Genomic DNA, 27,944 nt, shown 5'->3' with positions numbered 1-27,944 from the left:
CTGATATGTTTTTGGCCTGATCATTATTCATTCATTTATGCATGTTTCAGGTAAATTGATTTAAACCTCTAAATAAATAAAAGTTGCCGCTTGTAACAGTGCCATATTATTAATATAGATCATTAAAAAAGTCTGTGGTACTAAATGGTACCAGAGTCCACCCCAGATGAAAACCCAACTAACCAAGATGGAATTATCAAATATTTAATTCTAGTTCTAATGGTTTTTCCTCCATGCACAAACCAGTGGCAAATAAGTATGTGCTTCGGACAAATAGAAGTGAGTGTCATTTTGGAGTAGAAGCATGCAAGTAGTTATACCCAACTCAAGTAAACGTAAACTTCAGATTTGGGTCAGTTACGACGAGATGTCTGCTCCATTCCATTTGATTTTCGGCTATATCTTCAGAATGATGTACAGGTGCCAGTTTCAGAATTTCATCAGGAGTTGTAAATGGATGATGATGTAGAAAATAAACTGACTTTCCAACTTGGTACGGTGACAAGTCTCTATCAGTGATATTCTGATGCCAGAATGAGTTGCTTGGTATTATGTCTGCAGTGTTGGATTGGTTATCCTTCTCATTTTCCTCGTATACTATGCGAATTCCGCACTCTTTTACATAATACCCAAATGGCATACGCACAGAAACATTCACTTTATCCCCTACTTCAAATTCACCTCCAAACTTCCAGTAACTTAACCATAGCATATCCTCATCGTCGTCTTCCGGGAGTGCATAGAATGTTGGACTGTAACTCCAATTTGTACCCTTGGTTTCATTATTCATTCTAGCATAATGACCAGCAGCATGCAGCCAATATACCTCATGATCGCGTGCATATACCGTGCATAAATTTAAACCTCGAATCTTATAATCAGACAATGGATTTATTGTAAAAGATAGCGAACTGCCTGTACTTTTATGGTCGAACCAGTGTGGAACCTCATTCCCAGCAAGGAAGAAGCTGACTATGCCACATTCTTGCAGTACCTAAGCAATCAAATATTTGCCTTCAGAATAATTTTTCATAAAGTTATAAGGAACACAGGCTACTAAGACAGTTACTAAAAGAGATTGAAAATGAAGCTGATAAGGGAGAGGGAGAACCTGGGGAGGACTCCTCATTTCTCTGTTAGCAATGGCACTGAACATTTTCATTTCAGAGCTCCCTAAGGTTGAAAAGTTGTGCAAGCCTAAACCATTCATCATTTCTATGTCCATGTTTATGGTTGGTTCTAGCTTAAACAAGCCTTGTACCTCAACCAGTTGGCCACAACCAAAAAGTTCCACCTGCAATGTACTCAACAAATTTGGTAGGTTTGTAATTCTTTCCAGTGATGTACAACCCTCTGCCTTCAATTCCTCCAAACTTGTTGGAAGCTGTGGCAGAGATTGGAGCCTTGTACACTTGTCCAAGCAAAGGTACTGGAGAGTAGTGAGACTATTGATGCTCTCTGGAATGCTATAAATCGGGTTTCCCTTAAGATCTAAAGATTCCAAAGAGCGAAGACATCGTAGATCATTTGGAATAGCAACATCTGATAGATTGCAGTCTGCTAGACTTAAAGTTACCAAATGGCTTGGTAGAATAGCCAATGAAAAACTGATTGATTGTGGATTTTTTCTTGGTAATAACCAAGGCCAAAAGGTTGAATACCATTGTCCAGTCATAGCTCGTATCTGAGTTAAGGCAGTACCATCTGCATAAAGGACCTTCAGTGATTGCATTTTCCTCATCTCCTCGGGCAGCTGATCAAGTTTTGAGCAACCACACAAATTAAGTTTTTCAAGTGATTCCAACATGCCAATTTCTACTGGAAGCCTCTTCACGTTTCTGCAGCCCCTTAAATCTAGTACAATTAGTCTTCTAAGATAGCCAATAGATTCGTCAAGATCAATCAAATTCACGCAATCTTTAAGCTTCAATCTCTCAAGAGAAGGAAGTCCCATGAAGTTGGGGGTTTTAACAAGGCAATGGGAATGACTGAGGTTAAGGATTTTCAAGGCAACAAGGAGCTGTTAAAAAGAAAAAGTAATTAGTAATATAATGAGCTAACTGTCTGTATAGATACCAGAAAAAAAAGGAGATTAGTGCCATACCCTTGTTCCTTTCCAAACATTTATTAGGCTGCTCTTGCGCATATCAAGAACAGCAAGCTTGTCCAAGTGAAAGTTATTTGGAATGCATCTTAAAGGGAATCCACGCCAAAACAACCATACTAAACCTTTAGGAAAATCTTCACAGTCTCCACTGAGTTTAACACAATTGAGCCGGAGTAACTTCAGTTTGTTCATCTCTCCAAATGCCTTTGTTTTCAGGTCTACTTCATAAATTGAATTTGCTAAACCATTGCTCACTAGTTTCCGCGAGAAAAAACCAAGGCCGCATCTCTTCAAATTATTTCCTCTGTTAGGAAGGATTGCTTCATCAGTAGAATTTGCAGAATGGGGTTCCTTTGCATATGTCTCACCAGTATTGGCTTCTTTTAACATTTGTAGGTCTAGTGTGAGGCCTTTGACTGTCTCTGTACCCTGTTTTTCCCAAGGAATTTAGCAAAGGATAAAGTAAAAAAGGAGAATTGAAAAACAAAGGAAGCATTCACATGAAATATTAAGAAGCATTCCGCTTACAGTATTTTCTCTCAATAAATTAAATGCATCTTTGTCACGCCAAACTCTACTACGTTTCCCAGGGTCCTCAGGTGATTCTTGACGAACTATTTCTCTTCCCATGTCTCTAAGTAATTGATGGATTATCAATTTGTTGCCTTCATTAATTGTTAAAAGACACCTACCAATAAGATTGTTAATTCCAACAACTGCATAGAATTTACAGCCTTGTAGTATACTAATTACATAATTTTTTTCCATTCCAGTGAAGAAACAAGCTATGTCAAGGAACAGATTTTTATCATGATCATCTTCTAGAGAGTCATAGCTTACTCTAAGAATCTTTTGAATTTTACTGTCAGGAACCGCTTCCAACTTTTGCAAAGCACTTTCCCACACTTCTATGCTTTTGCCTGAAAGAGAAGAGCCCAGAACTTGAAGAGCTAACGGAAGGCCACTACAAAGATCCACAGCTCTTTTCGATTGTTGCTCGAAAACTTCAACAGGATGATCTTGCCCAAAAGAGTGCCAACTGAAGAGCTGAAGTGATTCATTACTATCCAATTCGTTAACTCGAAAGAGTTTACTAACTTCATGAGCCCTTAGCAGGCGCTCATGTCTAGTTGTTGCGATAATTTTACTTCCAGGAAAAAACCATTCCTGCATTCCAATTATTGAATTGAATTGGTCTAATTGATCCAGATCATCAAGAATAAGAAGAACCCTTCTGCGACATATAGCATCTTTTATTTTAATAATCCCTTCATCTACATTGTATATTTTGCTTGTTTTCCCCTTGAGAAGATCCGAAAGAACTTTCCTTTGCAACCGAACCAAACCATTAGATTGTTCAGAAGTTTCTCTAACATTTGCTAAAAAGCTTGCACCATCAAATTTGTCAAAATTCTGGTTGAATATAATCTTTGCAAGAGTTGTCTTGCCAATTCCCCCAACTCCATAGATTGTTGCTATGCCAACGTCTTTCGAGTCATCTTGTAACCACGAGTTAATATCAGCTATGCGAGAGTCTATTCCAACTAAGTATGAAGCAACATTCAGGACTACACGGTTCAGCTTATTTCCAACCTCTTTAACTATATTCTGTATAAACTGCGACTGATGCCTGCCCAAATAAAAATGGAAAAAGAAACTATAACCATGTTAAAATTATCATATCATAACAAAAGAACTGCAATCCATACAAGAATTTTAGAGCTTTAGATCCCTGATGAGTTTTATAAGAAAATGTAGGATATACCTACAACAATGATAAAGCATCAGTTGGGAGATTTGATAGCACATCTTTGGTAGGTTCAGGAAATTGGCATAATAAGAAATAGCAGGGGATTAATTGAGATAATGAGAGGAGGCTGCAATATAAATTCAGATATGCCATTCCTAATACAAATTCAGAAATGCCCGAAGATTAAAAGAAGACCAATACCCATGGATGGAATAGAAGATATCCCATATCATGGTTCAAGCTACTTCTTCTCCAAGACAAGGATTTAGTCTCTCGAGAGAAAAGGCTTCAAACAAGGGAGGTGTTGCATGTGTATGTTATATAAAACTGGACACAAGTAATATCTCACCAATTCTTCATGTTAACAATGGCACAAGATGTCTTATGCATCATGAATTGAAATGGCACTATATTGATTGTAGTATTTCTTAGTATAACCACATCATTATATGGTTTTTTCTCAACAAGTTTTCTCTAAATATACACTACTAAGAAAGCCAAAGAACAAAACTTTATTCATAAGCACTTTTAATTTTCAAAACTGCGTTACGCACTGATGATTAAAGAAAAGTTACAAAGAGACTAGAAATCAAAGAAACATTCAACCTTTTTCAAGAATTTCACTGCCAAGTCCACTAAAGATCATCTGCTTGTCTCTGACACCATTTCAATTAGCATCTTTTCATTCCTTTTGCTATAACATAAACACATATATTTTATACAATTTGAGATATTAGAATTAGCCTGTCAATAAGATACTTGAGTTTAGAAATTCAATATTATTTATCACAAAATGATTTTCCAAACCTGTATAATCAAATTACTATTACATTTCCTGTCATTTCAATTTGGTCAGACTAACTAAATTTTGGGTTGTCATATATGTATCACTAAGATTAGAATTGCTCCCACAGTAAGTCTAAATATCTACCAAAATTATCTACAGAAACTCTGTCCATATCATAATTTGCAGATATAATAAGAAGAGGTTTTACCTGTTCTCTAAGACCATCCCTCCCATGTCTGCAACTTCCCTAAGAGCTGCCCTCCATCCTTCCACCATTTCCATCTCCTCCTTGAAGACCTTTTCATGTCTTTCAAATGCTTCACCATAGCTTCCTATCTGTTTCCCAACTTCGGTTGGATCCGCATCATAAAAGACAGGCACAACAATATGCCCATCAGTTCTCCTCCGTTCCATTATCATCGCAAGTTCATCAAGACACCATCTCGAAGAAGCGTAGTCTTTGGAAAGCACAAGCACTGAGATTTTTGATTCTCGTATTGCATTCTTGATTTCTGACTCAATGTTCTCACCTCTTTTGATCTCATCATCGTCTCTGAATGTGTGAATCCCTGCCTGAATCAAAGCTGTGTAGAGATGATCAGTGAAATTCTTGCGGGTGTCTCCACCTCTAAAGCTCAAGAACACATGATAACTCCATCCAGATGATGATGATGAAAAGTGTGAGGATTCCTGACTTCTTGAAGCACCACCCATTACAGAGAAAGTCAGAATTAAAGCTTTCAAAAGACCAAGAAACTGAAGAATTGAGGATAAACTCAAGACCAATAATGTATATAGATGAAGAAGATATCAAGAAAGAACAAGACAGAGCAAATTGCAAGTGGGAGAGGAATAACAAAGGAAGCTTAGTCTTTAACTAATGTGTTAATAGTTTGACTTTCTACTGTTTTTTTTTTCCTTCAACAGTAATTGACTTTCAAGTTGTGCTTGCATTTCCAGGAACTTTCAGCTTGCCTGAGATTTGGTGAAGTACTTGGTAAAAGGGGAAAAAGAGATTTTTCTTCTGGCCCTGCCTTCAAACCAAAAGTGCTAAAGAAATATTAAATTATATAATTAAATTAAAGTTTACCTTAATTTATAGATAATTATGATAAAAATTCATCTTCAGAGCTTAAAATTTTTTGGTTTTTACCTTGTTAACTGTCTAAATTTCGATTTTGTTGTATTAAGTCCTTATATTTTTATTCTTATCTACTAAACTATTTTACTCGAGTAAGAATAATATATAAATTGCAATTAATAATAATTAAAAGTAATAAAACTAATATATTTGGATGAAATTTATTAAAAAAATTATTTTATTTAAAAATATAAAATAGTAATGATAAAGTTGAAAAAAGTATTTTGATGTTATGAAATATATTAACAAACTAACATAAAATTTATTTATAAATTCTATATATTTTAGTAAAATTTAGTTTAATTATAATTAATTTCATACAAATTTAAATATGAAAAATTTTAAATTAATTTTTATTGTATTAAAAAATATAGACTTTGAATTTGCAAATAAATTCTATAAATTTTATAGATTTTAACCAAACATAATATAAAAGTATTTTTAATAAATATTTAAATATTATTTTTAATTTATTGTAAAAAATAATATAAAAATATTTGGACTCTAATAGACTTTATTTTTGTTTTCATCTTTTTAAAAGCTAAAACTTTTTCTTTTAATTTGAAAAGTGAGAAAATAATTCTTGAAAATATTTTATTGTTATTATTTCTTTGTATATTCTCCCTTATTCATTATTTTATAATTTAAGGGGCTTAGGGATGGCTCAAAGGAGCACTATTTTTATAATTTTAAGAGAATGAAATATATTCTTTTAGAGTTTGATTTTTATTTCTAAGTAACTTATTTATTAAATATGTAATTTTTATAATTAATAATTATTTTTATAGTATATTATTGCCAGTTGAGTAGAAGTTTGGAGTAATTATTATTTTCTTTCTATATTTTTTATATTATACTAATTATTCTTTAATATTTCATTTTTCATCTTTTTATTTTATAATATTATACTAAAAACTCTTTCTATCACAATTTCTATTAAACAATCATTAATTATTTTTACCTTTATACTATTTATCTCCTAATCTTTAATGTAATATACAAATTGCTTCTATAATTTATTTATTATATTAGAACTTCTTGTTTGATTTTTGTGCAAAAATTAATTTAAATTTATATAAAAATAATTAATTAGTGTTCTTTAATTTTAAATTTATGTAGAAATAATTAACTAGTGTTCTTTAATTACTCTAATTTATAACATAATTAAATCCTAGTAAGATTAAGTATTTTAAAAGTACTTATATTTGTTAAAATATTAAAAATTTATATAATTTAACTTTAAATTTTGAAATAATTTTTTTTCTTATTATTAATTTTGTTACATTCGAATTATAATTTTGATAAAAAATTTGATAATCAAATTATATTCTTTTTATTAATTTAATTTTTTAATTGTATTGACTTTCAAAATGTAAAGAGATTTTACTGTAATAAATAAAATATAAAGGTGAATTTGTATATTATACTACAAATCAGAGAATAAATAGTTAAATCAGACTTAGTTAACAATTTTTTAATAGAAATTTCAACGAAAGGGATTTTTTAGTATAAAATTACAAAATAAAAATAAAATATATAATTTTAAATATTAAGAAATAAATAGTATAATATAAAAATATAAAGATATATAGTTCCTATAAATTTTTTACTGCCTGTAAAAAAATACAATATAACTAAAATTTAAAATCTTACTATGACAAAACATAAACAGTTTTAATTAAATATTCAATAGGAGTAAAGTAAGTCCAATTGGTATATCATAGGCTCAAGTTCATCTAATATTATGAATCTGGATCTATTAACACGTGCGAGCCGCATTTTAAAAGAAAATTTGACCTTAACCTACGATTTTAACTGACGATTAAAATGAAAAGATTGACATTAAAGACACGATTCTCCTTATAAATCTGGGTCTATTAACACGTGGGTGCCGCAACCTATGATTTTAGTGGACGATTAAAGTGAAAAGATCGGCGTTAAATACACGATTTTCTACTTGTTAAAACATAAGCTTCCCACACATAACCCATTTAATCTAAAAAATAGTTGTTTCTCTACTTCAGCAAATTATTTTTCCCGCAAAAGAACTCTAGAAAATATCCAAAACTCTTTTTCTTCTATTATAAGTATATGTTTTTACTATTATTTAACTTTTCTTTTATTTTATTTTCTATTATTTTTAACTAATATACATTTTTCTTTTTCAAAATCTAAATATTTACACTATTTCTTACTTCCCATTATATTTTTTTAACGTTTAAATTTATACAAATCTTATTATTTTATAAATATATCCACGTTTATTTGAAAATGATATTTAAATATAATAAAATCATTATATTGTGTCGCGATCCGATTTGTGGGTAATGACTGGAGTTAGGAAATTGGTAGACTTAAGGCTATCGAAACCCGTAGCAAGCTTAAATAGCCAAAACTCTAAATAAACGCATACCTAATTAAATACTCTTTCAGCAAACCAACATTTCACTTACAAATCTACACATGATTAAATTAATCCTCCAGCTAGATTTCTAGCAATACCCCATAATTTTTAACAGACTAAATTAAAATATAAGATACTAAGTACACTACTAGAGTCTAGAATTTTAAATAATTTAAAAATATAAAAGTAAGATTTAATTACAATATGACCGAAGGGAGAAGGGAAGTCAGGCTGCAAAAGATGTCGGCGGAGAACTTAGTTGTCACCTAAAAAATTTAGAATTGAGACTGTCAGTCTCGGGAGTGAGTTAAAATCATATATCTGCAGTAAAACAACCATAAACATCCATGTGCAATGGTTGATAAAATAATATGGTACATCACAAACTAATAAGTAAATATCATAGCATAATTTAAAAATAATTGATTTTTAACTCATAAAGGATGATCACTTCAGCAGAACTCTAACCATAATACTAGCAGCCTTTTGGCTTTCTTATTCCAATAGGAGTGGTGCCCATAGAGCGAAGCTTAACAGAGTCCTTAAATCCAGCCTGATCACTTGATTTCCAATAAAGCTAGCGCTCACCATGGACCTTTCCTCCGGCAATCAAATTCTCACAGTCCAAAGAATTATACTCAACTAGAGCAACTCCCAAAAATATTCTTTTACTACATGTCTTTGATTAAGACCGATGCACACGCGGTCCTGATGCTACCCATCAGGTAGTATGTTCTACTACCGTCTCATCCAGAGTCAATATGAAATTATAATATTGATAATGATATATAAATAGCAAGCAACTTAACTATTAATCAATATCGTATTAAATAATATTCAACATCACATAATTACGGTCGTAAATTTAATTATTTAGATAAATAGTAAATAAATAATTAATTCCATAAAATGATTCTTTAGATGAATAATAAATAACTAATCTAAAATTTATAAAGTAATTAATTAGATAAATAATAAATAAATAGTTTAAATCTAGAAATCAAAATATAAAATAAGAATTAATAAGAATTTCCAACAATATTCATCATAACAAATAAATAAATAAATATATAAAATAATAATACAAATAATTAATCGTATATAAAAATTCAGCAGGGCACATGTATAAAGGATATATGACTTTAACTCATAGTTCTGCAGCGCTCCGCAATTTGCTCTTACACCTTGGGTGGAGCTGGTTGTATGGACGGATTATCTATTCACTAAAATAACTCAATTAATAAGATATTTTTAATTTTTTCTAGACCTAGACTCATAGAATAGACTGCCTAAGAAATTCTGATTCGGAAATTCTACCGAAAATTCGGTAAAACCTCCCCTAAATTATGGACATGTACCCCCCATATAAAGGGTCCAGAACCTGCTAGAAACACTTTAAATATTTCATATTTATTTAATGAGAGTCGGGCCACTAAAACTATATTATTTTTCTGGCTTCGCAACACAACTCAAATCACAATTCAAATAAAATAACAGTCCAGAAAAAATAATAATATTGTTTCCAATACAATCACATAATATTCTACACATTTAATTCAATTATTCACAGCTTAAATTTACATAATGAAATACTAACTCCTTCGAAAATTAATCTACAATAATTTTAAAATCAGGCTACTAATTAATTAATTATAACTAACAAATAAATACACCAAAAAATTTTCTAATAACTTCAAAATAATCTAAGTCTAAATAAAATTATATCGATTCGAAATCTAAATTTTTGGGCATCTTGAAAACATCAGGGTCAATCCGGAAGCGCCTAGCTTGAGTTGCAAGGAGTCCAAATATGCAAACATCTTCATTTGAAACTCGTTGAAAGCCACTAGATCGATATTGGAAAGTTTTAGCTTCGGCGAGACTCACCCACTACTGCCGAGAGAGGAAAATCGACAGGCGAGGGCTACCTTGAGGTTATCAGGGTGTAGGAGTCTGTTTTCAGCGTCAGATCGGTGAAACGATGCTAGCAAGAGGTTGCTTCGGTAGCGGCAGCAGGGGAGGAAACTTCCTCCTCGCGAGCAACTCCTCCTCAATGGTTGGAGACTGCGTGGATGACGGCAACGAGATGGCGGCGAAGAGGGAGCCCACGGTAGGTGAGGAACAGAAGGCGGCAAGGAGAAAAGCAACTAGGAAAAAAAGTGTAAGGGAAGAGGGAGGTGGCGTCATTGGGAAGGAGAGAAACAGAGGAAGAAGACATCGCTAGCGAGGAGGAAGGGAGAAGAAGCGGCAGTGACAAGAAAGGGGTGGCAGGCGGCAATGAAAATGGAAGGGAGTGAAGGAGAAGGAGGAAAAGGGTGACTGGGAGAGAGGAGACGGAGGGGAGGAAAAAAATTTGATATGTTTTTTTTATTTAATAATAAAAGATGAAAAAATACAAAAGAGTTTCTCCTCCAAAAAGTTACTACAATGACACCTTTGACCCAATTATTATTATTATTATTTATTTCATTATAAATATAAAATATTGACTCATCAATAATTAATGTAATATAAATTTAAAAATTTATTAAATTACCCAGATAAAAGTTAAAGCAATTAAAATTTAAATTCGCGGTATTACACATTGCATGCAAAATTAGTGGTAAACCTAAGATTTAAAAATTATGAAACTATAGTCTATAATTAAAAAAAGTAATATTTATTTATGTTAATCATGAATGTATTGCTTTTTTTATATATAGAATATGCTTTTAAAAGATATGATGTATCTATAATTTATATAAATGATGCAATTTTCTATTAAATCTAAAAATGTCATTTTTAATTCTTTTATATAGTTCTTTATTATAGATTAAATTAGCATGTAGAATTATTTTATAATGAATCTATTTTAGAAGCATGAACATGTCTTATATATTTGATGAATCGTAAATGATACTTTGATGAATCTGTTGCTAGTAGATGATGAATCGGTTCATTATAACCCATGGTTAATGAAATATTTTTTAAAATTTTGATGAACCTCAACTCATACTATAATGGACTTGTTATTTGTAGATAATAAATTTGTTGATTATAGCCTATGAATATAAATTTTTTTTATACACATATGATATATTCATTATTTAAAACTTGTATATTCATTTATTAATGATATAAGGTTCATTATTAATAAAACCCATCTAATAGATTATTTTCTTGCATTATTAGTTCTTATTTCTTAAAATTATTATTTTATAGAAGAAAAATAGGTGGAAAATATTGCAAAGAAAAATGTTTAATAAGAAAAATTTATAAAGGCAGAAAAAAGCCTAGAATTGATAATAATGATAATGACCATATAGAGGAGATGTTCATTTGAGTAATATGAAAAAAAAAAAAATTATTGATTTTAGTGGAACTGATAAATCTAATAATATAAAATTTTATCACTCATAGTCTTTTGTCATATGCTCTATATCTTTACTTACTTTTTCTAATACTAAACCCCACTTGAATGCATACTCATTGTATAAATCAGAAGCTTCATCAGTAAATTTGACAGATAGTACAAGTAAATCCTCAACAGTTATATTATTTTGATTATCAACTGTAAAAATAGAAAACATATTAAATATAATGATAAACCTATAATTCACACATAATGAACCTCCATTATATATATAATGAACTTATCCTATTTCAATATTGAAGATGTTATCAAAATTATGAACAAAATGATGAATTTGTAGTTCATATATAATGAACTTATTTTATTTTAAAAATAAATCTGTTGTTAAAATTATAAATAAAATGATATACTCTAGTTCATATATAATGAACATATTTCATTTCAAAAATAAAACTGCTATCAAAATTATGAATATAACGATGAAACTATATTTTATACATAATGAACCTCAATGTTAATTACTTATATTTTAAGATAAATCCAGATTTACTTTGAGCATTCAATTGCATAAATAATTTGTTCATTTGCAATTTTTAAATTCACATCCATTCACTGCTCCATCAATCAATTTCTCTATAAATAATAAACTTAAAAAGAAAATAAGAACATAAAAAAAGAATGAATGACTAATTTCAGCTTGTCATTTTCAATATCTGTATCTTATCCATAGATTTTTCTACAAATGAATTTTTCATAGATAATGAATAGAAAAGAGAAGATTATGCAGCAGATAAGAAAAAAAAACAAGTAGGAGGAAAAAAGAGAAAAAAAAAGGATTAAAGTTTGTAAAATATGATTTGAAGATTTGACAAATAGAAAATTAAAATACTAAATAACTCATATCACCTCTCAATTATATTCAAATCGTCAAACATGAAATATGATGTTATATTGAAACTGAAGCCCTCACACATGCTATTTAAATTTCAACTTCCTCATTTAAGTCAAACGTTGATGTTTTAGATGCCGAGTTAAGGTATACAAATAAAGTAATTTTGTACAGTTAAAATATGGGTTAAATATTATTTACCTTATGTGGTTTAGTCTAATATATGAGTCAGTTCTTGTATTTATTTTATTACGATAAAATCCTCTCGAGTTTTAATAAAACTAACTATTATCCTCTTTCATGTTAGTCGAAGGATTAAATAAGTAATTTAATATTACAATTAGATCCTTGAACTTATTATCAAGTATCACAATTTCTCCAAAATTAATTTTATTATTAAATTAGAGTAAAATCTTATTTTAAATACAAGTTAATTTTAGTGTCTAATTAAAATAATAAATTCAATATGTTTTCTTTCTCTAATCTTGTTATTTAATAAAATCTAATTCAAGCAAATTTAAAAATTTTAAGACTACTTAATATATTAAATAATAATATAATTTAATTTTAGTTATTAATATAAAATAAATATTTCTAGCTAAAAAATATCATTGTATTATTATTTTTATTATATATTATAGTTAAACTATATAAAAAGTAAAAATTAGATTAAATAATAATTTTTTAATTTAGTGAAATAATCTAGATACCAAATTGACAAGTCCACCATCAATGATGAAAATCATGATAATCTTGTATATTAAAAATGTAACTTTTTATCAATCATTCAAATGAGATCAATACGAGTAAAATTTTTATTTTTAATATAGTTTATTTTTAGTATCTAATAAAAATAATAATTAACTATTTATTTTATTTAAAAAATTTAAATTAAATTATATAATAATTTAATAATATTAAACAAAAAATAAGTGTCACTATAAATAAATATAAAATAAGGGATGATAAAATTTATCCTTTAAACCTTTAAAAACTATCTCTAATTCTATTAGAAACCACTAAAATCATCCCCACATATCGAATATATTGCCTTAATCCCCTATTGTATAGGGGACCAATAATATTAATGGCGTCCCTATTTGATGGGACGACTATTGTCTCCATATTATGAGACAATTATCATCCCTTGTTATAGGAACGACTATCGTACTTATAAGAAGTGACGATTATCGTCCATATTAAATGGACAACATATGTCCCCATATTTGGGGCTGATCTTAATCGCTTACCTTTGAGGATACGAAATTTATCACTATATTTAGGGACGATTTTCATCCTTCATCTTTGAGGATAATTACCGTCCCTACTTTAAGGGACGATTTTGACCTCCTAGTAGATAATTTTTATTTCTTTTTTTGGAGACGATTTTGTCCCTACTTTAGGGGATTTTTTTGCCTTTAATTTAGGAGATGATTTTTTTTTTTAGGTTTCAATATTTACTTCACCTTTGAGGATAACTATCATCTCTTTGAATTTTATTATTAGAGATAATTTTTGTCTCTGTAATTTAATTTTTTAATTATTAATTTTGCTAATAGTCATATAATTTGACAATAATCACCTTAAAGACCATTAATAATGAATATATTTATAAAATCTCCTATTTTAGTTTGCATAAATAGATTATACTATGCATAAAGCAATTTAAAGTAAGATCAAAATCAAAACTTATAATGAAAATGAAAAAGAAGCAAACAATTGATATGATATTATTCTCAATCAAAAAAAATTTTACTAACATATAAATTTTAAGTATAATTTTAAAAAATAATATAATTTACTACAATTTGTAACTTATTTAACTTGTTCAATATTGATAAATTTTTTTAAAAAAAGTCTAGAAGCTTTTAGGCCTTAAACTTTAAACTTCAATTTTTATGAATATGAATTATTTCCAATAATCTTTACATAGCGCCCTACAATAGACCATGTTAAAAAATAAAACTATTAAATAATTAAATTTAAGTATCCAAAGTAATTGAATAATTCATCCCACAAGAATAAGATAAAAACTAGCTTACATAAAAGCCTTTATTAAACTTACTAGGCATCTAACTCTCTCAACTCCAACGGCCCCATCAAGCTGAGTTGTCTAATTAAAAAATAATTAATTAACTTTTCGAGCTAGCAAGTAATTAATCAATGGATCTATTGGTACTCTAATATTATGATTAACATTTACAATTGGTCATTTGGTCTAACTTATATATCTCAATTTAGCTAAAAAGAGAAATATAAATAAAACAAAACTGTTGGTTGAAATTAAAATAAGAAAAAGAAATGATTAACTAGAGATATAATATTGGTGTTATCATTAGAAATCAGAGACTAAAGTTATATAAAGCCCGATGATGAGAAGATTTAGTTGGCCGCAAAAGTGAAAGACAAAAAAGACCCGCAATCTGATGTCTTAGAAAAATTATCGAAGGAAAAATAAATACTAAAATGAATAAAAATGCCAACGAAAATAATGGTGATGGATCTAGAAGGTTGTACTTGCGCGAGCTCAAGCTAAGCTCGCGCAAGTCTGTCCAGACAGCGTGGGACCTATAACCTTACGTGTGCTTAAGGTAAGTTCACGCACACTCAACCTAAACTCGCGAGACACCAACGTGTATGAGCAGGAGTCAAGTAGTTGACTTGGTTGCATGGGCTCGACATCTGGCCTCGTGCCTGTTCATCCCTGAGCTCGCGCGAGCTTAGCTTAGATAGAGAACAACTCTTAGCTGATGTGTCGCTCATCCGTTGGCTGGTAGGTTTAGGCGAGATTTTTCCCTCCAATAAAGGGACAACACTTGGAAAACCCTGTAAAAGACAAATTGAAAATTTGTGTCCAGCATTGGAAATTTGGAAATTTGAGATTTGGTGTTAAAAATTAAGAGCTTTTGTGAAAAGAGAGAAATTTTTATTAGTTTTAAAAATTTATTGCTAAAAGAAGGTTTTTTTAGGAAAATTACAAAAATATTAAATTCTCTTCTTTGGAAATTTTTTCATGATGAAAGGTTATTATATTTTCTTTTAGATTTTGGAAGGTTAATTCTTTCTCAAACATCAAAGTTAGCCACTTGAGGGCAGAAATTACTCTTAACTCCGTTTTCACTTTCTTCATACTCATTGCATCTAAATTTTGTTTATTTTCTTTTTCTTCTTTTATCTTGTTTATTTATTATTGTTGTCCATTTATTCCATCCTGTGCATCATCATTTTTAATTTTTATCCACGCACATTTTTCCATATATAATAATTTTATTTAAAATAAATATATGCCATTTATGATCTCTGTCATCTTCTCGGTAGGTTGAGCTTGCGTGGGTTTAACCTATACTCGCGTGAGGTCAAACTCCTTCACCCATAAATTACTTGCCATTTCATTTATATGCTTCTGCTTCATGACTAAAACGATATCGTTTAATGGCCACAGGGACCTGAACCATTAAGCTCGCACGAGATCACCTTTTGTGCGTGCGAGGTTAGGGATCCCAAGGCCTCAAACTAACGTCATTTAGCCCTTGGAGTCATGTTTAGTACATTCCAGGGACTAGGTTGAGCTCGTGCTAGTTTAACTTGTACTCGCGCGAGTTTATTGACCATTTGAACCCAATTAAAGATTTCTAGGGTTAAATGATATCATATCGACCGTAATTAGGATTTACAGTTTTGCTCGCACGAGCTCACTCTCTCTTCCATAATAAATGGGCTAGCATCCAACCGACGCTGTAAGCCATCTCTATGTCCTGAGGGGACTAACCGACTTTGTGAGCCCTCTCTATGCCCTAAGGGGACTAATCTCACGCGAGGTCAGCCTTTATGATGAGACATAAGATATTTTAATTTATTTTATTATGTTGCTTTTATTCCTACCTTATTTCATTCTTTTCCATTTTTAATTAAATTACTCATTTATTTGTTTCACTTTATTGTGCTTCTATCATAGTTTAATTCTAACCCCTAATGTAGAGTAGCTAGCCCATGAAGGTTCGCCCCTCCGAGGAGGACCAAGTGTTTATTTATTTACTTTTATGATCAATTAATGATTTGTACTAAGGCCACTAGGGCCACTTGTATGTATAGAATTTTCTATATTACCCCTGCTTTCCTTAATCCCTTTACGATTCTATTCTCTTCCCTCTTTCTATGTATGTATAATTTAATGCTTAGGATCATTTCACATATGAATAAAGGATAAAACATGACTTAATAATTGTTGTAATCACCCTACATACAAAGATAATAAAACAGAAGCTTACCAAAGTAAGCCCCCCGCGTTTCGCATGTTCTTACCTCAAATGCTAAGGCTAAAATGAATTCGACACTTAGATAAGGATTAATAAAAAATTTCAAATGATGTGGGCACTAAGGCATGTTAAAGATAAAACCTAAGACACCAAAGAGCCTCCTGATTAGGACTAGTAAAGGTACCAATGTGCCTCCCATCTAGGATTAGTCAAAGAACCAAAGCACCCTGTCCTTAGGTTTGTTCTTGCCTTTCTCACCTCACATGCGAATAGGATAAAAAAAGGTTGGTGAATAAAATGAATACAGGGTAAACTTAGGCTAAGATGATTTTATTAGGATAGGCAAAGGCTTGTCTACTCTAATGGAGGCTAGGCTTTATCCCCTAGGTGGATATGGGTGCTTTCAAAGAGCTTTCCTATTCGTACCTAACTATTATGATCTCATCGAGTGTCGACTCTTTCTCTGAATGGTCTTAAGGCTATTTCGTAATCTTAGGGCCTTCAACCGAACAGCTCATTTTGAAACGGGCTTAGTATGAAGAGAGGACCCTAAACCAACAACAAATAGCACGAAAAGTCAGCCGCTCACAATTAGCTTTTAATAATCTTTTGTCTTTTCTACCAAAATAAAAGTTGTAATGATTCACTAAGACATGGTTTAGAATTTTCATAGACATGTTATCAATACAATACCACACCATTTATAGTAGACTAGTTTATATCATGATTTCCATTGCTTACATTAAATAGTTATTTGCAATTATTTGACATTGAGTTTTTTTTTAAAAGAAATAGAAATTGAAAATTGTTTTACATATAAAAAAGCTAATAAATATTTTAAAATTCTACAACAAGCACACAAAAAGATATGCTAGAAAAATAAAATAAAATAGACTAATTTTTTTCTAAATTTGTATGACCAACAAAAGTATGAAAATACGAATGCCCATTGATCCTGCATATATTATCGTAAAATGATATTATCCCAAAATAGTATTATAATTAGCTAGCGTTGCAACATTATGAAATTTATGCACAAATAAAAAAAAAAATCACAGGCAAGACGAAAGATGGATTTAAGAAGAAATAAAAAACAAAAAACATTCAAATAAGATGAATTCATTAACTAGAAAATAATAATAACAAATTGTATTTTTATCACCAAAATGAAAAGAAAGAAACATGGACATGTGTGTCTTTAATCTAACATACCAACAAATAGCATGGAAACAATTCCATTCAAGTTTTCCATCTATTTCAAAAGGGCATTCCATAAATCAAACCTATATATGCATATCCAACAAAAGAATAAAATAAAATCACATCCCAATAAGAATAAAAATATTGCAATAATTATGACCATACCATATAAATCCTACCTTTTGTAGTGAAAATATACTGAATTTCTTAACCACAAATAGAAACCTTTGAAAAGAAAAGCTTTAGATTTAATAGGATTTATAAAAGTCTGAAGTAAAAATAACTAAAATTATAGTTTAGTACTAATAGATAACATGTCCCTATGACATTTGATTCTAATTGTTAATAAAGCTAAATATTTAAAGGAGTATTTACTCCAATTTTATTAACTAATTAGTGTGGCATAGTGGTTATTATATTAGTTTTGCACATAAAACTCCCTAGTTCGCTACTGGGTAACATGTTTTTAATATGTTTAGATTTTTTTAGAATTAAATTATGCTAAAAAATAAAAAATATAAGTAAATAAATAAAATATTAAATTTTTTATTTTAATTAGACGCTAGAATTAACTTATACTAAAAATAAGATTTTACTTTCATTTAATAAAAAACTCGGTATGCAAAATATGTTATTTGGTCTATGTATTTCTTAATCTTACTATCAAATTCTTATATCTTAATTTTTAACCAATTAAGTTATTAATTATATATTTTAAAGAATTTTTACTTTAACACACTAAAATTATTTAAAATTAATTTGAAGACTAGTTTAATAATTTAGAAATTTGAGTAAATTATATACTTTATTTAAAAATAAAAATAAAAGTTACTTTTTCAGTTATGTAATAACAAAAATCTTAAGAATGTGTTTTCTAATAAATATTCAAATTCTTTAACTATTTACATATTTTATTTGGTCATTATTGTGAATATATTGAATTAATATTTATGTAATTTGACTAACATTCTGACTAAATATTTCTAAAATTAATAAGTAGTATTAATATGTATATAGTTTATCTTAATTTTCATTATTTATTAACAGTTAGAATTTTTCACAATTATGTTGTTAAAAATAACTTATATATTTTTTTCTATTCGTTCATCTCTTACTTTTACTAATTAAGATATTATGTCTTAATTAATATAACTGAGTTAGTTTAACAAATTAAAATTTTAATTTAAATAATTAAAATCAAGTATTATCGTTCTAACTAGATTCATAACTTATTATTAAAATAAAAATATAATTCAGATCTAAATTATAATAAATTTTTATCATTTTTATAATTTAAATTTTAAATAATAATTCAAAGGTTTAATATTATGTAAATAAAAGTATAGAAACTCAATATCATAAAATAAAATATAAAAAATTTTCTATTAAATCTAAAATTATTTCTATACATATTAATTTAACGTATAATACATACTCGTAACTATCGCAGTTAAATGATTTAAATTTTATAATAATAATAATATAAAAATTCAATATGGAAATCCAAGGACCTAATCCGGAAAAGATTAAAACTAACGAGGGCCAAAAATGAGTTGTTCCTTTGAGAAATTTAAAAGTGTAGGTGATGTTGTCCGAAACTCCTAACTACCTCCATAAAGTCCTTACAAAGTATTAACTGACTGTGTCTATGACTATGACTATGACTATGAATATTGAATACTGAATGTAATTCATATCCCAACACACAATGAGTCATTTCTACTAACCAATCTCATTTCACAGCTCAAATTTCCCATCTTTCTTCTGCTGGTAAGTTTTAATTATTTATTTTTTCTTTCTTTCCTTTTCCATTTCTGGGTAGCCAAGCAGAAAATTAGGGTTTTTCTGGTTTATTCCTTCTTTTGTTAGGGTGAATTCTGAACTTTTAAGCTTGTTTCTCAATTGGGTAAGTTCAGTTTTTGCCTATAAATCACCAGCTTTTTTTGGGTTTAAATTTCTATTGTAGGGTATGAGGAAAGAGCTGTGATGGATTTGAAATTGACCCATTTGCAGTTTTCTGTGCTTTTGATTGCTGTTGTGCTCTCTTTTGTGGCTCCAGAGAACGTAAGTTTATGGAATGAAATGTATTATGCAAGCTTTGAGAGTTTAAATGTTTTTGGTTTTGTGGGTTTATATGCTGAATCTATACTTTGGTTTTCCAGATATCTAATGATACAATTCATAGTCCACTAATAGCCTCCAGGAATGAAAGCAATAAAGGTGTGAGTAATATTGCTTTTCTTTGGATTTTCATTTATAAGACTTTGACTAGTAAAGCCATCATACATTATAAGCTCAATTTTGATGCATTAACAGTGTAAATAGCAGTGTCTTAGAAAAAGTAATTCCATTAAGATGCAACTCTCGAAGATGGATTGTTGAAATACTTTGACTCATTAAACTGATTTGCAGAAGAAAAATGGCATAATGAAGTTAATTTTTGTGTCATTTTGTGGTGTTAACATGTGTTGGATGTCTGTCATGAAGTTCTCAGTAAGTACCGTATGTTAGTCTTTTTTTTTTTAAAAAAAAAGGCTTGAAAAGTACTATATGTTTCAGCATGTCCTAGTTTCGTGAATTTTGATTTTCAGGGGAACATGCAGTCTTTTTTTTCTTAACGCTAATTTTTCTATTTGGCAGGATGGTGCCATTCTGGCTGGGACATAAGTCCAAATAAGAAAAAGTGCTTAAAATATTTTGAGAAATCAAAGTCATGGGACGATTCAGAAGCTCTTTGTGCAAGCTATGGTGGACACTTGGCAGCATTGACATCATCTCAAGAACTAACCTTTGCCAAACAGCTGTGTGGCCAAATTGTGGATGGCTGTTGGGTTGGTGAACGAGTCATCAACTCCACTGTTGGTTCTAATTGGAAATGGTTTGATAATACATCATATTGGAATGAGTCAATATTGTCTGGAGCATCTTTCGATTCAAAGTGCACCAACTTGTCATGCCACAATAATGCTACAGCTGAATTTTGTACATTGGTGAATAACAGAACCACACATCTTGTGGATGAGAGATGCAACAAGTCTCATGTGTTTATATGCATGCTAGATGCTGGTATGACTTTATAACATGTCATAGATAAACTGATATTCCCAAATATATTATCCCGCTGAGAAAATATGCACTTGCTCACATTACCATTATATAGTTTGATTGTTTTAAAAAGTCTCATACTTTATCTTTCTTTTTCTGTATTGTTTGCCAGAGAACAAATGTTACCACATGCATTGTCATAGGGAGTATCTTATTATCCTTGCAGTTGTCAGTGGGTTGATTCTCTGCACTGCATTAGCAGTGGTGATTTGGCTTCTTGCATATAGACGGAGCCGGAAGCGTAGAAAGTCCCGTAAATTATCTAATCCAGCAGCTTCTGCATTAGTTCCACCATCATGGAAAGTCTTTACTAATGAGGAATTAAGGTCCATTACAAAGAATTTTAGTGAAGGAAATCGCCTTCCTGGAGATGCTAAAACAGGTGGCACATATAGTGGGCTCCTACCTGATGGATCAAGGGTTGCAGTAAAAAGGTTGAAGAGATCCAGTTTCCAAAGAAAGAAGGAGTTCTATTCTGAGATTGGAAGGGTTGCAAGGCTTCATCATCCAAATTTGGTGGCTATTAAAGGATGTTGCTATGATCACGGTGATCGCTACATTGTTTATGAGTTTGTAGTTAATGGACCCTTGGATAGATGGCTACACCACATATCAAGAGGTGGTAGGAGCTTGGATTGGACTATGAGGATGAAAATAGCTACTACACTTGCCCAAGGAATTGCGTACGTATATATCACTAACGCTTTTAACTTATTTACAAACTGCATACTGTTGAAAAATATTATTTTGCTGTTCTAATGACAATATTTGAGATTTAAGTCATTTATAAAAAGGTGAACATCTTTTCATACAATGTCCTATTAACTACTTGGTGCACTTATATATGTATAAATATATCATTGATTTGGGAAAGCTTTCAGTATGTTCTCGGTTGCACCATATTCCCATGGAGGCCTTATTTTTTTATGAGTTCTTTATTGCTAGTAATCTCTGCTAGGATGTGAATTTTGTGAAGGATGGACCGTTCCACTGTAAAAATAAAATCCATTATAAAATACAACATACTAGTTTGAATCTTTAAAAGTGCAACATACTAGTTTGAATCTTTTCAGGATATGTCGCATGTTATCTCTTCTTCTACTGTTAAATTTGCATTTCTCATTGTATTGACCATACATTACTTTTGAATTCTGACTTAAGTTATCTAGGCTTACTGATTGTCTGGTTGATCTCATCTATCTGGAGCCTTATTACTCTATCTGGTTATCCATTGTGATAGTAACATATGACTTTTTGACTTATTCGAGTACTGTTAATGTCTTCAGCTTTTGGTATATTTGTTCTGACTGAGTCAGTTTTGGTCATCCATCATGCACTGGTTTTGCCACATTACCTGTATGGCTGTATATGTCATCTATATTTCCTTATGCTGGTACTTCTAGTTCCCAGAACTGTTTGACTTATGTTTTTTTATTGTAACTCTTCATGGGCACTATTAGGAATATGAATATTTTGAGATAATAATATTTTCCTGGTATCATGGCTTATGAGATCTCTTGCGGCCTTGTTTGTAATTTCTTCCTAGGCTTAGTTGTTGCATTCCTGAACAGTAGACATAGGGGTTGAAGAAGGAATAGGGAAGAAGAAGAAGAAGAAGATTGTAGAAAGTAGAGAAGGAATGGAAAGGAGATTGTATTAATTCCAAGATGATTCCGCAATACAATCTAATACTCCTTATAACGGCTAGAGGGCTAACAGAATCTATAACAATTTCTGTGCCTATAACAGCTGGCATAACAAACTATTAAAAGACAAAGTAACTTAATGACAAACATCTCTTTTCTCTACTGACATAATCTAGCACTGCCAATAATATTCCTTCCATAAAGGATTCTTTTCTTTTGTTATTTCTACTGGCTGATTTCATCATGGCTATCCTGGGCTGGGCATATAACATTAGTATCTTTTTGATTGCTGATAAGTGCCCGTACGGCAAACTATTTTGAACTCATTCTGCCAAACTGCCCTTTTTTTATTTTTTAGTATTATTTTCTTCTCCTACTACTGATTGACCATGGTTTGGAGAATTGCTCATAAAATGGCATGGGGCTGCAACTAGAGGTACAAAAAGTAGCCAACTCAGACCCCCAATGGAGCTTAAGGGAAGGACAAGAGTGTCATTATTGAATAAGATCTTAACAGAAGTATAACAAGATGTAGAGTATTATTGAGGGTTTGATATGTGGTTTCTTTCAGCCCATGCAAACTTTTTTTTTAATGACTTATTTGGTACTGTTATTTGTGGTTTCACCTTTAAATAGGTTCTTGCATGACAAAGTTAAGCCACATGTTGTGCATCGGGACATTCGTGCTAGTAATGTACTGCTTGATGAAGAATTTGGAGCACACTTGATGGGAGTTGGTCTCTCCAAGTTTGTGCCATGGGAGGTGATGCATGAGGGAACGGTGATGGCAGGCGGCACATATGGGTACCTTGCACCAGAATTTGTCTACAGAAATAAGCTTACAACAAAGAGTGATGTTTATAGCTTTGGGGTGCTGCTGTTAGAAATAGTAACCGGGCGGAGGCCTGCACAAGCAGTTGATTCAGTGGGTTGGCAGAGTATATTCGAGTGGGCTACGCCTTTGGTCCAGGCACACCGCTACCCTGAGCTCTTGGATCCTCTGATATATTCGTCTTCTTCAGAAATTCCAGAACCTGGTGTTATTCAGAAGGTGGTGGACCTGGTCTATGCCTGCACGCAGCATGTCCCATCGATGCGGCCAAGAATGTCTCATGTTGTTCATCAGCTACAGCAACTCGCTCAATCATCTAGTTTAAAGTGAGGCAAACTTAAGCGGGACAACTCGGATTTCCATACTAACTACAAAGATATCTGCAATGAAATATTTGATCTGCTGCAGAAGCAAAGAGCTTAGCACTGACGTAGATTGTAGTGGAGACAGAAACACATATTTTCTTTTTTAAATGCTATTGTAGAATTCCCACTTGTTTAAGTTAAGAATGCTTTGGCTTGTAACTTGTATATTTAGAATAGAGATCATTCTGAGCAATTTCAGTTTGTAGGAAAAGGTGCAGTAACCAGAAAGACCCTTGAATATTATAGGGTGAATCACATCAATAGTCAATAAACTTTATCTTTAATTGCAAAAACTGTTTGTGAATTTCAGTTTGTCATATTTTCAACCATTTAATTCGAATTTTAATTCCAAATATCGTTAGATTTTGTGATTGTTATATCTTGAAAATGAAAAAAATAAATGTCAGAAGTGGGATTTGAACCCACGCCCTCTCTCGAAGACCAGAACTTGAGTCTGGCGCCTTAGACCACTCGGCCATCCTGACACTTATACTTAGATTTTGGCTGAGTATTATAAATACTTCTTCTTCACAAAATTGTCCCAAGCCACTTTATTAGTACGTGTTCCGGATGTGACTTCTAGAATTCACCTGTCTTCTAACATTACCAGAACCAGACTGAATGAAAGGGTTCCGTACCCTGCTTTGAGAACGTTTGACACAAAAGGGTGCATGTACTTACAATATTTTCTTTCAAGACAGTGAACGCATCCCTGTGGTGCCACAGTCTACTGCATTTTCTTAGAAGGGAGAGCCTGCTAAACAGCTGCTATCAATCGTTCTAGCCTTGTTATCGGCTATAAATGAATGACAACGGGAGGACATCGAGGTCGTTGTAGTATAGTGGTGAGTATTCCCGCCTGTCACGCTGGTGACCCGGGTTCGATCCCCGGCAACGGCGTTATTTAACTATTTTCATTTTTCTCTTTTATAATCAAGAATTACTAATATTTATGTACACTATAAAAAGAATTAGATTATAGGCAAGTAAAATAAATTATATTATTTTTATGTGAAAGAAATATTTAAGCTATATAATAATAATAATAATAATAATAATAATAATAACTTAATAAAATCAAAATTAGATATTTAACTTGCATTTTTCTAATATAATTTTTTTTTATGTAATAACTAATTATCACTAAAATCAGGCAAAAAGCATGATTGGTGTCATATGGACCTTTAGTTAACACCCAATCTAAAAATTCTGACGCTGTTCAAATTTATAATAGAAAATAGTTTTTCAAAATTTTGATAAAAAAAGGAAAGAGATAGAAGTGAATTAGATTAGGGTTATCAACCTATTTGATTTTAGGAAAGAAATAATTTTGCTTTCAAATTGAAATCCTTTTGTGAAGATTTCGAGTATTAGCTTCAGAGTGAAATTTCGAAGCTAAAGTCAAAGCACATACATTGTTCGACAGTAGTTCTAGGAATCCTTTAAGCTTAAAATGTAATTGTGGCTAGAAATTGAAGTTGATCATAGCAAGGACATATAATTATATATTTTGTAAGTTTTTGGTTTGAAGTGAGAAATGAGAAATAACATTTTTCTTATTTTTGTTATGCAATCCTACTGCGATCATTTTGAATAGTATGATAACTAAATTAGTGAGTGCAATGTGATGCTGCTAAAAGAAGTAAGGGACATGAATAAGCTTGCAAGGTTAGAGTGGTTTCAAATGCTTAACTCTGAAGATGTGAAGAATGAAAGGCAGCTTATGAAGGATGATTTTAACGCTCAAATTAGGGGGTTTGAGTTTTAGTTAAGGGGGAAAATTGAAGCTGCTAAGTAAGAGATGTAAATGGTCACTTCAAGTGCAACTAAGGCTATCAAGCAAGAGACTGTGCTATTGAGGGCCAACCTTATTGAGATTACTCAAAATATGCAGGCTTTGAAGAGAAGTAGGGATTTGTACAAGTTTTTATTCTTTGTTGCTTTGGCAATTGCAATGCATGCTAAGTTTTTACTGTAGATGTATTGTAATTTCCCAACTATTATGCTACTGTAATCTTTTTGCCTTTTTTAATTACTAAAGCAACTAGTATTAATAATGTAATCTTCCAATTCTCTATTATTAATGATGAAGACAGTTAGTGTTTCTGTTATTATTGAATTTCTTATGTCAATAATTGGTTAGAAATTGCTTTAAGAACATGTAAACTATGAATGCAAAATAACTTATTCATTGATTGGTGAAATGTAGCAACATAACTTGTTTATTGACTATTCAAATATAGCAAAACAACTTGTTCGTTATAGAAATCACAAAAATATCTTCATTAAAAGAGCATAACTACAAAAATATATTGTTCATTATAAAAACAATATTGCTAATATCACAACAAAAATCACCAAAACATCATACATCTTCATTGTGTCTGCCTCTTAGTAATTGTAAATGGCATTGCTATTTCTTTTGGGATTAACTGAGAGCTAGTTTGGACTTCTTCTTTGCCTTTAGTAATGTAAAAGAATCTTGAGGATGATGTTCTAGGCTACAAACATAAACAACAAATAAAATAACTTACAAAAATCACCAAAAAAAAAAGCAAGTCAACTAAAACACATAAATTATGAAAGGCAAACAAAATTACTAGAAATAACTTACATTCAAGATGCCTAATCCTGTATTAGGATTCATATAGCAACCATAAGCTTGCATTTTCTACTTCTTCACTCTTGAAACAGACACTCTAGTGTCACTTGTGTCGTACCTTGAAGAAATTGAATCTGTGACACTACTACTGATGTTTGACTCATTTAATTTTTTCTTCCTCTTCACTTTGAGTTTCTTATTGGCTTTATACTCATTTCTCAAATTCTCAATAGCTTGCTTTCTTAAATCTTTGTTAGAAGAATGAAAGTCAGTGTCTTTGGTTTCCTCACCCTTGGTTTTAAAGAACTCTATATTTCAAAAGTAAAATACACCACAAATATAAAAGAGAAAAATTTATGCTTCACTCACAATAAAATAAGAGAGTACCTGTGTGCTTTCGGCTTTATAGGACAACCTCTAGAATTGTGGCCTTTGCTCCCATAGTGTTTACAAGTTATTACTCTTCCCATTCTCCAAAATTTTTCAACTTCTTTTATTTCATCTTTGTAATTTCTCTTGGTCTTTTTAGGCCTGCCAAGCATCTTCCTTACATTTGGTGGTTCTATTGTTAACAGTCTTATCTCCTTCTTTAGCATCTTACCTTTCACAAGCTGCATAGTGAATGAATAAGCTTTCAAGTATGTGTCCCTTCTGTACTAGCTTGCAATATAGCTTTTAGGACTACCATCTTTACTATACATTGCACATATGCAATACTGGCAGGGAATTCATGTTAAGTTCGATTCCCTGCATGTGTATGTGGCCTTTTCCAAATGGACTGTATGTCTACTAGCAGCATTTGAAATGTTTGTCACCTTAAATCCCTCATCCCCATTAAACTCCATATACCAATTATATGACAACTCCTTAATTTTTTCAAGCTTTTCCATTACCCTAGGTGAGATATTATTTATCCAGATCTGTGTAAATTTCTTCTTCTTAATTATCTCTTCATGATACTAACCCTAATCTCATCCAACATACTTATAATAGGTTTACACCTAATCTCTAATATCCATCCATTAAATGTCTCTGATATGTTGTTATCAACGACATCACATTTAATGGAGGTACTAAAAAAGGCTTTATGCCATGTCTCCATCGGTCTCTCTAAAGCATCATCTATGTTGATAAGTTAGAATAACTAATTAGTTTTTGTTTGTTAGAGATATGGATAAACATTCTAAGGTTTAGGGATAAGATAAATTAGTTCCTATCTAAGTTCTTTTTCTATCCTTTAGCTAGTATATATAAGTTGTGTTTCTCCTATGTTTGATATATAGAAAAAGTATAAGAGAACATTTCTCTTTTTTCCTTTCTCTATAAAATTCTACATGGTATCAGAGCTTAGGGCTTGATCATGAATTTTAAGACTGCCATGGTTGGCTCTAGTTCAACCACTTCAGAAGCTAGCAGTGGCGTGACACCATCAGGGGGAGTTTCTCAGCTACTTCCACCTGTTCCTCCTGAAAATTCTCTTCAAATCACCATTCACAAATTGAATGGCA

General features: G+C 31.0%; 2 protein-coding genes and 2 non-coding genes across 5 annotated transcripts; 2 read left to right on the top strand and 2 right to left on the bottom strand.

Moving 5' to 3' along the window:
- Positions 1-73: 73 nt before the first annotated feature.
- LOC8262619 (disease resistance protein RPV1-like) lies at positions 74-5,653 on the bottom strand. Of its 2 annotated transcripts, none has more exons than XM_025157389.2 (5): positions 4,853-5,653; positions 2,636-3,764; positions 2,105-2,536; positions 1,112-2,020; positions 74-994 (listed from the first exon to the last, which is right to left on the bottom strand). In XM_025157389.2, exons 1-5 carry the CDS (start codon positions 5,356-5,358, stop codon positions 326-328), a joined length of 3,645 nt encoding a protein of 1,214 aa, XP_025013157.2. In that variant the 5' UTR covers positions 5,359-5,653; the 3' UTR covers positions 74-325. The 2 variants fall into 2 exon arrangements, with proteins under 2 accessions (XP_025013157.2, XP_048228075.1); XM_048372118.1 differs by having other exon boundaries at positions 2,636-3,737.
- Positions 5,654-19,491: 13,838 nt separating this feature from the next.
- On the top strand, positions 19,492-24,138 carry LOC8262618 (C-type lectin receptor-like tyrosine-protein kinase At1g52310). The gene is made up of 6 exons (XM_002519313.4): positions 19,492-19,656; positions 19,853-19,950; positions 20,049-20,106; positions 20,527-20,952; positions 21,104-21,674; positions 23,274-24,138. Exons 2-6 carry the CDS (start codon positions 19,873-19,875, stop codon positions 23,797-23,799), a joined length of 1,659 nt encoding a protein of 552 aa, XP_002519359.2. The 5' UTR covers positions 19,492-19,656; positions 19,853-19,872; the 3' UTR covers positions 23,800-24,138.
- A 97-nt stretch (positions 24,139-24,235) lies between these two features.
- TRNAL-CAA lies at positions 24,236-24,319 on the bottom strand. Its single transcript has one exon. It is a non-coding gene; the product is annotated as a tRNA-Leu (tRNA).
- Positions 24,320-24,662: 343 nt separating this feature from the next.
- On the top strand, positions 24,663-24,734 carry TRNAD-GUC. Its single transcript has one exon. It is a non-coding gene; the product is annotated as a tRNA-Asp (tRNA).
- Positions 24,735-27,944: the final 3,210 nt, after the last annotated feature.

The sequence above is a fragment of the Ricinus communis genome, chromosome 3 (genome assembly GCF_019578655.1).
Source record: "Ricinus communis isolate WT05 ecotype wild-type chromosome 3, ASM1957865v1, whole genome shotgun sequence".
NCBI lineage: Eukaryota > Viridiplantae > Streptophyta > Magnoliopsida > Malpighiales > Euphorbiaceae > Ricinus > Ricinus communis.
The sequence above is the reverse complement of the archived record's forward strand: the minus strand, read 5'-3'. Positions and strand labels throughout refer to the sequence as shown.